Source organism: Lutra lutra, chromosome 6 (assembly GCF_902655055.1).
Source record: "Lutra lutra chromosome 6, mLutLut1.2, whole genome shotgun sequence".
Taxonomy (NCBI): Eukaryota; Metazoa; Chordata; class Mammalia; order Carnivora; family Mustelidae; genus Lutra; species Lutra lutra.
The window spans coordinates 139,615,757-139,629,688 of NC_062283.1; the positions used below are offsets into that span (position 1 = coordinate 139,615,757).

General features: G+C 38.4%; 1 protein-coding gene across 1 annotated transcript in view; it reads right to left on the minus strand.

Annotated features, from left to right (window-relative positions):
• SYNE1 (spectrin repeat containing nuclear envelope protein 1) overlaps positions 1-13,932 on the minus strand; it is a 472,480-nt gene that overhangs the window by 288,623 nt on the left and 169,925 nt on the right. Inside the window, 8 exon segments of the mRNA XM_047733936.1 lie at positions 2,272-2,436; positions 4,009-4,117; positions 4,738-4,946; positions 5,150-5,308; positions 7,979-8,113; positions 9,946-10,110; positions 10,412-10,570; positions 12,814-12,987. Coding sequence (XP_047589892.1) covers positions 2,272-2,436; positions 4,009-4,117; positions 4,738-4,946; positions 5,150-5,308; positions 7,979-8,113; positions 9,946-10,110; positions 10,412-10,570; positions 12,814-12,987 — 1,275 coding nt within the window.

Genomic DNA, 13,932 nt, shown 5'->3' on the forward strand with positions numbered 1-13,932 from the left:
CCTTTTCTTAGAATGGACAACGGCAAACACTTTGTGTTCAACACTAATTTAAATATTAAATGGATTATAATCAAAGTATGGACTGAAGATGTCAAATTCATCCTTTAATATAAATTCCCTACATGAACAAAATGAATGTTTCCCTTCCTCTTTCTCTGGTTTTACTAATGACTGAGTAGCATACAAGGCTATGAATATAAACTTTGACCTTTAAGGTAGCTAGGGCTCAGGTTCTGAGCTCACGGTGGTGAGGTTCTAAGCTCAGCATTAAGTCTGCTTGAGACCCTCCCTCTCCCTCTGCCTCTCCCCTGTGATTGTGCGCTCTCTCTCTAAAAAAAAAAAAAAAGAAAGAAAGAAAAAAGAAAAAGAATAGAGTGGATTTATTGAGAACAAAAATCTTATGTTCCTTATAAAGGGACATACAAAAATAATATTCTTGGATATCTCATGTTACTGGTGCAACTATAAATGTATAGACTCTTTGATTTCTCTTTCTGCTGCTTCCTTATTGTTGTATATAAATGTAACAGATTTCTCTACCTTGATTTTGTATCCTGCGATGTTACTGAGTCACTATACTGTACTCCTGAAACTCACATTACACTGTATACTGACTAACTCAAATTCAAATAAAAACTTAAAAAACTATAAAACAAAAAAAAAAGGTACATAGGTATGCTAAGAATTAATGTCTGTATTTGTTAGGGGCAGATTCTTGCTATAAGTCCCATGGGCAGTGTCATGAGAGTACTTGGAAGATACAGTAAATGAAGAGCCTTGGTAAAATGTTAGGGAGACTAGTAATTTCTAATTTTAAAGGCTAACAAAGTGTTTTATGTGTGTGGGGGGGCGTGGAACAAAATATAAACTCATCTATCAGTGTGACTAAAACTATTTGTTAAGTCTTGGATCAAAGCTTACCTGCATGCATATTTACTTTTTTTTTTTTTTTTAAGATTTTATTTATTTATTTGACAGAGAGAGAGATCACAAATAGGCAGAGAGGCAGGCAGAGAGAGGAGGAAGCAGGCTCCCCACTGAGCAGAGAGCTTGATGCGGGCTCGATCCTGGGATCATGACCTGAGCCAAAGGCAGAGGCTTTAACCCACTGAGCCACCCAGACGCCCCGCATATTTACTTTTTAAAGCTGCAATCCTTCCTTTTCTCCTTACCTTCTTGATCAAAGAAAGAGTAGAGAAGAATAATGTCAGAATTTTACTTAAAGTATGGTAGTGGCTACGCTTCCTGGACTAGTGCTGTGAAAGATGGATATGGAAGGACTGAGATAACTCATCCCAAAATTTGATTAATCCTATCACTATTTTCATTTTGTCAAGAACTATTAAGAAAAAATGATATATAATATCAAAATTCACAAATAAAACTAAAATCACATGCAGTTTAGAGTATTTTTGGCTTATGTAAATTCACTGCTAGGGTCGTAAGCAGATCTACATGCATTCAAAATATAAAAAAGGTTAATTGACCAAATTGTTAGATTAAGGAATTCTCCAGAGAATTCCAAATCTTCAGAATCAGGGAACTTTAAGTCACCTAGATGATCATTTTTCCATGCAAGTTCATAAATGACTTCAAGAAATAATGGTAGCTATCTCTTCAACTTTCCATTCTTAGTTATCTTCTCATGCACAGACTCATTAGACATGCATGACAACCTGGTCGGTAAAAATTTTCTCACCAAGGGTAGAAGGGGCCTACTAGAAATGAAGTAAATAGGTTTGTCTATTTTAATTCATATAGGAATATAAACACTGAAATATATATCAAGAAGTTTAAAATGGGTAAGTCTTGCATAAAATCTGTGATTTTATGTGGTCTGTGAACATTGAATATTTTATTATTACCAGAGTTAAACTGTATTTTATTTTTATATCAGAGTTATTTACTTTATTATTATCAGAGTTAAACTGTAACTCTGGGTTCATTTGACTCCCAAGCCTAGGTTCTTAACCTCCATAATATACCTTCAACTGACCATGAAACAATGCTTTTAGTAAGAGTAAAAAGTGTAGATCTGGTAAGCTTCATACTTTAAATACAGGTTGTTACTCTGAACTAACATATCCGATAATGGCACACACCATAGTTCAAATATCTTCCCCACCAATCTTCATATGAATAAGTATTTTAACTATTGTGTTTGAACTATACTTCCTTCATATAATTACAGTGTAATCCCAACCCAAAGCAAAGAACCCTCCAGATTCCTCACCCAAAACTATCTAGTTAAAGTGTGAGCAAATGATCTACCTCCGACAACAAAGCTGTGAGAGCCTTGAAAGAACCAGATAATTTTGCCAGCTCGTCTCCTTGCTTTTGGGCTTCATTCTCAGAAGAAACTTCAATTAAAATTTTAAGCCTGGATTTCAGCCAGTTGAGAGTCTCGCCCTTTGTGGTAACACCATTCCTGATCTCCTGGAATGAAGAGAATACACTGTGAATCCAGAATGGACGCAGACTGAGAAAGTTGATCCAGTGGAGGCAGGAGAGCCCGTCGCTCACCAGGAATGCCTGCTTATTTTGCTTTTTGTTCACATCTTTAACAAAAGTTCACAAGTGCTAGAAAAATAATATTTCCCCAATGCCAATACCTAATATGTAAAATCAATACTCTGTATCAAAAAGTTAACTAGATGGTTAGTTCACAATTAGACAGTTAGATATTTACAGATATTCCCTTGAGTACAAATAAAGATGCCTCTAAAAGTACTGTAGAAGAAAATGAGATACCAAAATTGGGAACTATAACACATATTATTTTCTGTTAGTTGGTAGGAACATTGTATTTTTAGAAAAAAAAAAAGGTTGAAATAATCCCTTTTTTAGTGAGCAGATTTCTTTTTATTCGAAGAGTTTAGTTGATGAATACTATTATGGATGCCCTAAAAATTGATCTTCACTTCATGAACTTATATTTTATGCCTCGCTTTTGTTAGCTTGGAAGTCAATAACCCATTTAGTAAGAGGTGCAGAAAGGAGCACAACTCCAGTCCGGGAAGGGAGGGCACACTGACCAGGACAATGCTGGAAAGATTCTGGGGCCTCAGCCCTTGTGAGGTCTGGGAACTGTGGGAATGCTGACTGGGACAACCTCTTCCTCCTACACAGCTCTGGGAAGCATGAGGAAACCATGCAAGTTGCTACAGAGGACCACACAGGGTAAATTCACACCCACAGAAAATGACCACTTCTAGAACCAAGTGGTCTCTTCATTTGAAGCTGTACATTTTTTTTTTAATATAACAGCAACCAAAAGCCAATAATAGAATCCTTCTATAGGTATAACATGATATTATTGAGCATCTCCAGTATCTAATGGTATTATAAATTTAAGAGAAAAACATGTAACTCAGAGGATAGGAATAGAAAGGAAATATATCCTCATTAACAGCAGCTATGTGACTTACAAGAGTTCAAAATGCTGAAAGATAAGGATTTTCACAATGGTGTGTGTCTACAAAACAGAGCAGAGCCACGCTAAGAATGAGAGGGTTGCTGTACGTCATTCACAGAACGTGAACTGGGTTCAGGCTTGGGGTTCTGTCACCTGGCTCGGTTTCTGAGGCTGTGCCCAGGCTCAAAGAGCTGATCAATCCAGACTGACTGTGACATAGAAATGAAACTTAGAAACTTTGCCCAATTCTGTGATCTGTGGCTGAAAATGTATAAAAACCTCCAGTGTTCTTGTTTTCCATAACAATTCTTAAATCTCTGCTGTGTTATATACCCATGCATGCAATTTTCTTCTCGGGATTTTCCATTAGCTAAAGACGTATGAGAGGTACGACTAAGCAGGACTAAATCTCAAAGCTAACAATGATTCATTGGGGAAGTCCCCTATTCTTCTCCACAGTAACATGAGGAGACTTATTCTTAGGATTGTTTTTTCAGCAATTTAATTTTTTTACAGATAGAAAAGAATACATCAGTTAGTCAGACTGTCTACCATTAATTTTTTTATTATGAAAAGTATGGCCCAGAACTAACCTCTACAGCACGTTTAACCTCTCCGTGGTTGGCAGTATCTAAGGGTTTACTCTTAAACGCTTTCAACTGTGTCTCCTTTGCAGTTATCCAAGATGAGAACTCAGAAATTCTGAAACATCAAAAATATTCTCTTATTAAAGGGAGACAATATCTCAGTGGATAAAATACATTTTCTATTTGGAATTTATTCATGGAAATTTAACAATGAACTGATTAGCAAGTCAATGAACACATTTTCTGGAAACTGCCCCTTTAGCATGAAGCTCAGGGCAGGGGTGGCTCCCCTGAGCTGTTACTTGGAGGAAAGAGAAAGCAAAGCAGATGGGAGTTCAGCTAAGGAAAAAGGTGTGTTCCCGGGGCCTGAGCACCTGGGAGTTTGGAAGGCACCACCTGGGGTCTGGCCTCATCTATCTCCCCCAGACCGAGAGAACCCAGAGGCAGAAGTCGCTCTCTGGGGATATGAGGATATCCTGGAGAAAGGAACTGCCAAACGTGCTTCAGAGAGATAACATCTGGGTCCCTTAGAAATAAAGGGTTTGACCCTGTTTCTGACTGAAACCCATTTTTTTTTTATTAAATGAAGCATTTTTATATAAGAGCACGGGCAAGGTCACACAATCTGATTTTCTTTATTGCTTTGGAGGAAACACATGTCACTTCTTGTTGTGCGATGATCTCTGAATTCACAAGTATTAGGACAGACCATGTCCATCTCGGTTCCCCAACTACCTGCTAGTGTAGTCCTTCCACTTGTCTGGGTCTTCCACGAGCTTCATGTAGGTGACATCGATGGCAGCTCTGAGCTCTCTGAGAGTTGCATGACAGGTTTCAGGTGTGTTCCTTACCGGGTCCCGGACTGGGAGTTTCAGACACAGTTCTTCAATAAGCTGTAGCCTTTTCTCACAAAGATGATGAGGACCTTTGTCACTGAAGAAAATCTAATGAGCAAAAACCATTGATATACTGCCTGTGAGAATCCATACAATACTTCCATATTTTCATAGATGATTCCCCTTTAGTCTACTAGTATACAGTAATCAAGCTATTTAGTGTTTTCAGACCCAAACAAAAGTATCATGTATAAATCTTTTAAGTAACAATGTGACCTCACATGCCTGCACTTGGGGTGTGTCAGACGTACCCTGTGTTCTTTAATGATCTTTTCACTGCCTTCCTGGGGCACCAGCTTGGTCTCCCGATCCAGCTCAGTTCTGCATTCTTCTATAGAAGCTAAGAACCTATTCTTCTCCACACCAATCTTCAGATGAAGCAAATGATATGGGGCTTCTCCTTGAAGATCCTACATTCCATAGGAAGATTAAAAAAATATGATGCCATTCCAATCATACACATTTTCAATTGGAGTGACATAAATCCAAAATTATTCCCTTTGGGGCCAATGTGATTTAATCACTATCGACTGCACCTGGCTGCTGTGATTTGTACTTTTCCAAAGACTGGGACCGCAATGAATTCTTTTAACCTGCACAGTCGGATTTTTCACAGTAATTATTCTATTTAATTTTTACTATAGCCCCACACAGTATTACTATTTCTATTTTATACGTTAGACCATTGAGGCTCAGGGGTAAGTGGAAAAGCTAGATTTGAATCTAAATGTAAACCATGCACTGATTCCATATACCCTCTCCCTGGCATATGTCCTTCTTAATTTTGTCAACAACCTTGTGAGGTAGGAAGAACATATGTATACTCACTACACAAAGGGCAAAGAGAAAACTTTACTAGTAAGAAGCCAGGATCAAACAGGCCACACTTTTGACCACCTGCCTTGTCCTTCTTCCTTAGAGCATTCCTTGAGAAAACAAGCCAGCCTCATCAAACATGAAATGTTTTATGTTCTTTTTTGATATAAGCATAAACTACATCATTATCTTCAGTCCTACAATTAATTAATTTTATCCAGCTTGTATCCTATGGCATTTAAAAGGTTACTTTTATAAAATACTAAGATAACTGATGAGAAAATGATTGGGGACTCTGGAAAGAGTAGAACAGATTATGTCCTAGAGAGCTTAATGTTAGTGTGTATATGTAATGTAACATGTATATGTTAAATAAATACAGCTTTCCATTAGAATCTCCATTCCATAATACATTTATGATATGTTAGGCTTTAAAGACATCTCAAAAAGCTTGGGTTTCTTTAAGAATCTTTTTTTAATTTTCAAATTTAGCAAGTAAACAAAATGTGTCCTTAACTGTGTTTTTTCTGTGCTTGGAGTTGTTTTTTAGCCTATGTTACTGAGATGAAAAAAAAAAAAAAATCAAGAACTGATGGAGAATATTTTAGCTGCCTATCTTCCAGACCCTGTGAGCACTTCACGTAATGCACATGAAGTTCGTCACTTGCTATTCCCTTGTGATAGCACTCATTAATCTGCTGCTAGGGCAGGCTTCTTCCAGCCTAGCTAGAAGAAGACAGCCTTGGGTGGGTCTCCATTACACTGCAGCTCTCCTCTGGCATGCAGCTTCTAGAGTCGGCTTCCTTGTGACAAACCCAATGTGGGGCTCTCAAGTTAGACAAGTCAAGTGAATCCCTACATCCCCCACTCACGTGCTCTCCTGCTGTCTCTCTTCCAGGGGCTGGCTATTTCCTCCTCCCACCCATCCCCAGATCTCTGCTGCTTTTTTTAAAATCCTAGCTCACTATGTCTGTATTTACCCCCAAAGATACAGAGATATAATGAAAAGAAGGAGCACATGCACCCCAATGTTTACAGCAGCAATGTCCACAATAGCCAAACTGTGAAAGGAACCGAGATGCCCTTCAATGGATGAATGGATAAAGAAGATATGGTCCATATACACAAGAGAATATTATTCAGCCATCAGAAACAATGAATACCCATTGTTCGCATCAACATGGATGGAACTGGAGGGGATTATGTTAAGTGAAGTAAGTTAAACAGAGAAAGACAATTATCATATGGTTTCACTCATATATGGAACATAAGCAATAGCACAGAGGACCACAGGGGAAGGGAGGGAAATCCAAAGGGGGGAGAAATCAGAGAGGGAGATGAACCATGAGAAACTATAGAACCCAAGAAACAATCTGGGGGTTTCAAAGGGAAGGAGGGTGTGGGGAGGGGGTAACAGGGTGATGGGTACTGAGGAAGGCACGTGCTATGATGAGCACTGGGTGTTATACTTAACTAATGAATCACTGAACACTGCAACAAGGACTAATTATGTACTATACAGTGGCTAACTGGCCATAATAAAAAAAATAAAAATAAATAAATAAAATCCTAGCTCACAACTAGTTACGTGATTCATTCCTTTCTACTCTCCAAGTGGGGCCACTTCTCTCTTCCAAAGCTTTCATAAGTATTACCTATATTTTGGGGGACTTATTATATATTATACTTTCATTATCTGCAACTAATTATCTCCTACTGGAGATAATTAACTCCTACTGGAGATAATTAACTCTAAGCTCTTTGGAGAAATTGATTGTGCTTTTGTGTTTGTCACTGAGCCCTTAAACAATAAATGTTCATATTTATATTTTTTAGATCATAATAATCTAAACCAGATGGTAAAATCCGTAAAAACAACAAAATGTTAGTATACCTTAGTATAGTATATACTTAGTATATAAAATGTTAGTATACCTTAGTTACTTAGATGATAAGAGTTTACCAAATGTTACTGAGTAAGTAAAATGCCCTTGCCATTCTTGTCCCCAAAAATACTCAGGAAAAGAGAGCACTACTGAGTAATATCAGAAAATCAATGCTATTAACAAATAAGAAAAACAAAATCCTATCACATTTTTTCATTGTTTTTTTTTCAAGTTCAGTTTTTTTAAATGGGAGAAGTAGCTGTGGTGGTTTTCCATGAATTTCCACATTTCTCTTACAATTGAATCTTAACACTCTCAGGCTCTCTCCCACCACACGTGACACCTACTTATGTGTGTGTCCCATATGTCCTGACTCACCTTCCACTGTTTATGGAGCTTTCTAATGGCTTCCTGCAGACCCTGCTGCTCCTGCTCAGGGAGAATGTCGGTGAGCTCGTCACAAGCTTTCAGGAAAGCATTGAGCACTCTCTGATCCAGCTGACTGAAAAATTCCTGGCATGGAGAGGAGGAAGTGGGTAAGAGTGTCGGGCAGGATAAAAGGCAGCATCAGACACTACACAGTTAAGCAGTCGTGCCTCTATGGGAGCCCCTCAGCCAGCTGCTGCCCTCTTCAAACCTTCCTGTCAACTACTCTTTTTTTTTTTTTTCAGGAATGAACTATAATTATCTATAGTTATGAGTCAGAAGCCACCACATCAGAAATTCAACTAGTGCTTTTAATTTTTTTAGAAAAAAAAAATCTTTTCAGTTTTCAAATTTGGTAGACTATTCTGGATGGCCAAGGGGTCTAAAACCTTGATTCCATAGGACTAGAGTTTTCATTTCCTCTTTGGTAAAGTCAGAAGAGCAGAATAGAAGCCAGCGTTTAGCCTCACAATTCCTCATACCCTAATTTAATGTGTTTCAGGCCGTGCTGATTCATTATGAGCCATTTCTACATTCAGACAAGTACAACATGACCCCACATGCTATGGGCAGAACTGTGCCCCCCAACTATCTGCCCAAATTTATATATTGAATCCATAACCCCCCAATGTGATGATATTTGGAGATGAAGCTGTTGGAGTAATTAGGTTAGATGAGGTCATGAGGGTGGGACCCTTATGATGGAATCAGTGCCCTTATAAGAAGAGACATCAAAGGTCTTGTTCCCTATGTATCTCTGCCTTATGAGAGCACAGTGAGAAGGTGACCAACCACAAGCCAGGAAGAGAGTCCTTGCCAAACCCAACCATGCGAGTACTCTGATCTCAGACCTACAGTCTCCAGAACTGTGAGAAAATAAATGCCTGTTGCTTAAGCCACCTAACCTGTGTATATATTTTTTTTAAGATTTTATTTATTTATTTGACAGAGAGAAATCACAAGTAAGCAGAGAGGCAGGCAGAGAGAGAGGAGGAAGCAGGCTCCCTGCTGAGCAGAAAGCCCGATGTGGGGCTCGAACCCAGGACCTGGGATCATGACCTGAGCCGAAGGCAGCGGCTTAACCCACTGAGCCACCCAGGCGCTCCAAGCCTGTGTATATTTTAATGGCAGATCAAACAGACCCATACAGCACATGTGTACCTATGTGCATGACCAGGTATCAACTGAAGGAGATGCTGAGTGGCCAGAGACATCAACCAGAACTTCAGTCAGCTACGGCACAAATATATTGCGTTCATCATATGACAGCGTGGTTTATATCAGTACCCACTGGAATTTCAGGAAACGTAGCTCAAAATACATGATCTCAGAGGGCCCCTAATCTCTACAGAGCTTTTAAGAGATTGCTAACATTTTCAAAACCCATATGTTTGAAACGAGTATGATTAACAGGAAGATGACTTCACAACAGGACAAGTTGTGGATCAGCTACCAAGCTTCAAGGGATGTGGTACTCACACTTTGATACGGCGGATTCATGAAATGAGCACAAAGACTTAGCCATCCACCTAAAATGATCTCTTAAAAAGAATATGTTGGTTATTTCTCAGAATTTCTCAGCTAAATAATTCAGGAGAGCCTCATTATACATCTAGTAACTCTCTACCACTTCAGGGGCTTTGGAATGGCCAATTATAATGTGGCTCATCAATTGCTCCTAAGGTTTTTGTGTGTTTGTTGTTTGTTTGTTTTTGTTTTGTTTTGCCTTGTTTTTTGCTGCTGCCATGTTTTTGGGTCTAATAACCTAAAATGCCTCTGCCTTCCTAACTCAACTCTTCTTTACCCCTGCCTCAAAAACTTAATACTAGAACAAAGAGTCTTTTTTTTTTTTTAAATTTCTCACTCAAAACCACTTGTCCGTGTCCTCAGGTCAAGTGCCCCATGAGGGACAAACTCACGGTATGTCTCTTCAGGAGGTCCTCCGGGTTTCCCTTCTCCTCCAGACCTTCCTGTGCCATCCGGAGCACCTTCTCCAGCTCTGCTCGAGACTCCTCAAATTTCTTCATCAAGCGACTATTGGTTTCCACATGTTTCTTCCAGTCTCCAATTTTCTTCACCATATTCTTGATTTAAAAAATAATGCCAACGTGATGCTGCTTTCTCATTACTGAAAGCATTATTTTGTTAAAGAGTACTGTTTCTTTTAAAAAAAAAAACAACACTTGGAAGGAATACATTTCATTATTATGAGAGTAATGAACCTCTTTTGACACTAATGAATATTAGCAAAAGAAGGAGTAAATGATTGCTTCCAAACTTCAGGAGGAGAGACATTTAGCAAGAGGGAAAGCATGAAACATGAGGACGACATATCCTCTTTGTATTTTCCCTGGCTCAGATCTCCCTAGCAGGGAGCAAGCTTACCTGGAAAGCACCATGGGCGTCTGCGATCTGTCTGTGTAGCTTTGTCTGATCAAAATGCTTTAGCACGCTGCTCAAGGTCACAAATTTTTGAACATTTTGACTGCCTTTCTCAATGTGTGTCATGGTTTTCTTACAGCTTTCTTGACAAGCTGACAGCTCCTACAGGGAAACGAAACCCACAACAGCAGTAGAAAAGGGTGAGGAAGAGGAGGAAAGAGAATAACCATTACAACACAATGAGAACAACATTATATAGCTTTTAGGCTTTTAGTCAGCTGTAAGTAAAACCAAAAGTACAGGGAAGTGTTTCATTTCATTGAGAAGAGCTGAATTTTAAGCAATCACTAAAGTCAGTGCTTTTTATATAAGGCATTTAAATGTCACGTTGAGTTTTTTTGAGTTTTTTTTTTTTAATTTCATGCCTGTTTTACTAACATTAAGAAACCAAAAGGCCATCAAAATTGTTATTTGCCTGCAATGTGTCCAACTCACAGGCCTAAGATTTAATGAGAGAACAATCACAAAATCAATCAACATATTAGGTTTTAGTCTGACTAAATAAATTTAATGCCAGCACACATACTTCACTGACAGAGCTGCCGCAAATTATGTATTATTTGTGTAACCCCAAATGTACATTTGAATTCCTAAGGTTCATCAGTTCTCAACCTCATTAACAAAACGGTGGACCTCATATCCTAACCACAAAAGGCAGGTGGGTGTGGGAGGACCAGCAGTTGTCCTATGTTCACAGGATGAGAAACCATGGTGACCCATGCTTCCACCTCTGCTTAGTAACCTGACATCATAGTGATTTCTGCAACTGGCAGCATGGAGATCATCCAGCCTAACCCAAGGCCAATAGTCATTTTCTAACTTGAAGCCACACTATCTGCATTTCGACATCCTCAACAGCTTTGGAAAAGTATTTCAAACTGCTCATTTGGATATCAGTTTTGGTAACCAGAGGCAAGTACTAAGACCAAGGTTTTATTTGTTTTGGCAAAAGGAAGTCAGGACATATTTTTCCGTTTGAAGATTTAGGATACAAAAGAGTAACATATGTTAGAACGATATTATTAAATATTATCAATACTATCATTACTAAAATATCAAATGTTATTTTAGTTGTGGAAGGATTCTTTGATGGTAATTTTTTTATTAACATATAATGTATTATTTGTTTCAGGGGTATAGGTTTGTGATTCCTCAGTCTTACGCAATTCACTGCACTTACCTCTTTGATGGCAATTGACAGCAATTTGAGAATACAAGAAATGGCACTGTGACTCAGAGTGAAAGACAATCTTTATCTAATATGACGAGAACCCACTAGAATAGGGTTTGGTGGTATAAGCATTATGGCTTTACTATGAACAATAATAAGATAATAATAAAAAAATAATAATAATTGTTACCAGTTATAGAGTGCATACTACGTGCCACTATGTGTCAGTTACATTGTGGAATATATAATGTAATCTCCATAATAAGCTCTCAACTAAGGAGAGGAAATAAAAGCTAATCAAGGCTTTGTAATTTGTTGTATCAGATCTAAGATCTGAATACTTGTCTGACTCATTTCAGATACTGTCTGCCCTTTCTAAGTGATGCTGCCCTTCCTCCAGGAATCTGTTTCAGTGAATGCATGGTAGACCGTTTGCCCATTAAATTTCACACTCCTCTGATGGGTAGGGTCATTTATAATAAGCCAAAATAAATAAGTCAATTAACTGCAAGAGTGCAAAGCTGTTCTGCATAGAGATCTGCTTACTAAAAATGAGACATAAAGAAAAAGGATTATCACTCGACACACATTTCCAGAATTTTGTGGCTGTATAATCAGACTTAATCTTAGATGCAAAGAAAAGATCTCATAAGACACAGATTACAGACACTGGATAGAAATGGAATGCAACTATTTGCTTTTATATATATCTAAATATCTAAATTAAAATTTACTTATAAAAAGTTAACTCTATATAAATTTAATAGATAAAACTTCTGTTCTATTATTAGTGGAAAGGGGTTTCATCTTTGGACAGATGTATATTTTTGTTTTGAGATGCCAGTGCTATTCTATTTTTTTAAAAAGATTGTATTTATTTATTTGAGAGAGAGAGAGTACATAAGCAGGGGTGGGGGGGCAGAGGGAGAGTGAGAAGCAGACTTCCCGCTGAGCAGGGAGCCCAGTGATGCGGGACTTAGTCATAGGACCTTGGAATCATGACCTGAGCCAAAGGCATGATTAACTTAACTGACTGAGCCATCAGCCACTCAGGGATGCTATTCTAGAAAAATGTTTCCTGTCCTGACTGAATTTCTACCACTATAAGCACCATTTCAGTCTTGCTACACACGCTGTAAAATAACTTTGCCTCCTCAAGGGGATTTCTCCTTACCTGTTGTTTCTGTTTAAAAAGAGCACTAGATTGTGCCTCATGCTCAAGAACTGTTAAGATTTCATTGATTTTCCCAAGTGATTCATAAAAGAATGTCATCTGCTTTTCTAATTCTTCCAATGGGATCGACAGCTGTCGAGACTCATAAAGGAGTGGAGAGTGACCTTCTTTGACCTTTAAAAATACAGAGACAAAAATTCTATTAAAGGCCACTAATTACCACAAACTCAGGGCACTGTTCACAGTTCTGAGAAACATCGTCTTCAGTGACATTGTCATCTGGTGCTTACAGATCTCCAAAGACACTTATTGAATGATATTTCCTATGTATTGTTACATTTTTATATAAAAAACAATACCACTGTATCACGGAGACAAATAAATGCTAGAGTTTCCCCATGAAGATTCCTCTAAACGGTCCATCTGGATGGCATTTTCCCATCTAAACGATGCTGTTGGTGAGGCAGATGGCATCCAATTCCACCTCTTAAGCTACGCAGCTCCTCTTCGCTTTGGCCTCAGAATTTGACCAGAGACCGTGAGTTACATTCTCTAGACTGACCTTCCAACTTCATTTTCCGGGTCTCTACTACTTGAATCCTTAACTCTAGACAAAACTGTAACTTTGCTGACTCATTCTTCCCAGGCAGACCTTCTGCTTTTCCACTTCCCCCAGCTCCATGCTTCCCTACTCTCTGCCCGTCATCTAACTCATCGCAAGTGAACAAGTCGTGTACCAACTTATTTACAAGGTCCACATGCCAGGGGATATCTCTCTAGTCTGAACTGACTCAGCCCTCTTGTTATTTGTCTTTGAAAAAATTCTTATTGCTTCATGCACTTGCATTCTTTAATCTTAATACTGAGGCCATACACTCCTGAGGATCAAGAGATCCATTAAGTTTCTGCCTGATCACCTTTATGTTAGAATCCAGGACCAGGTCATTCTCCAAGAACTCCCTGTCCCCATTTATTTTACTTAGAATTGCTCCCTAAATATTATTCATACTTTTGGGAACCAAGGAAAGGAAACTAAGTACTTGTTAGTCCACCATTCTCCTTTTTTTTTTTTTTAAAGATTTTATTTATTTGACAGAGAGAGATCACAAGTAGACAGAG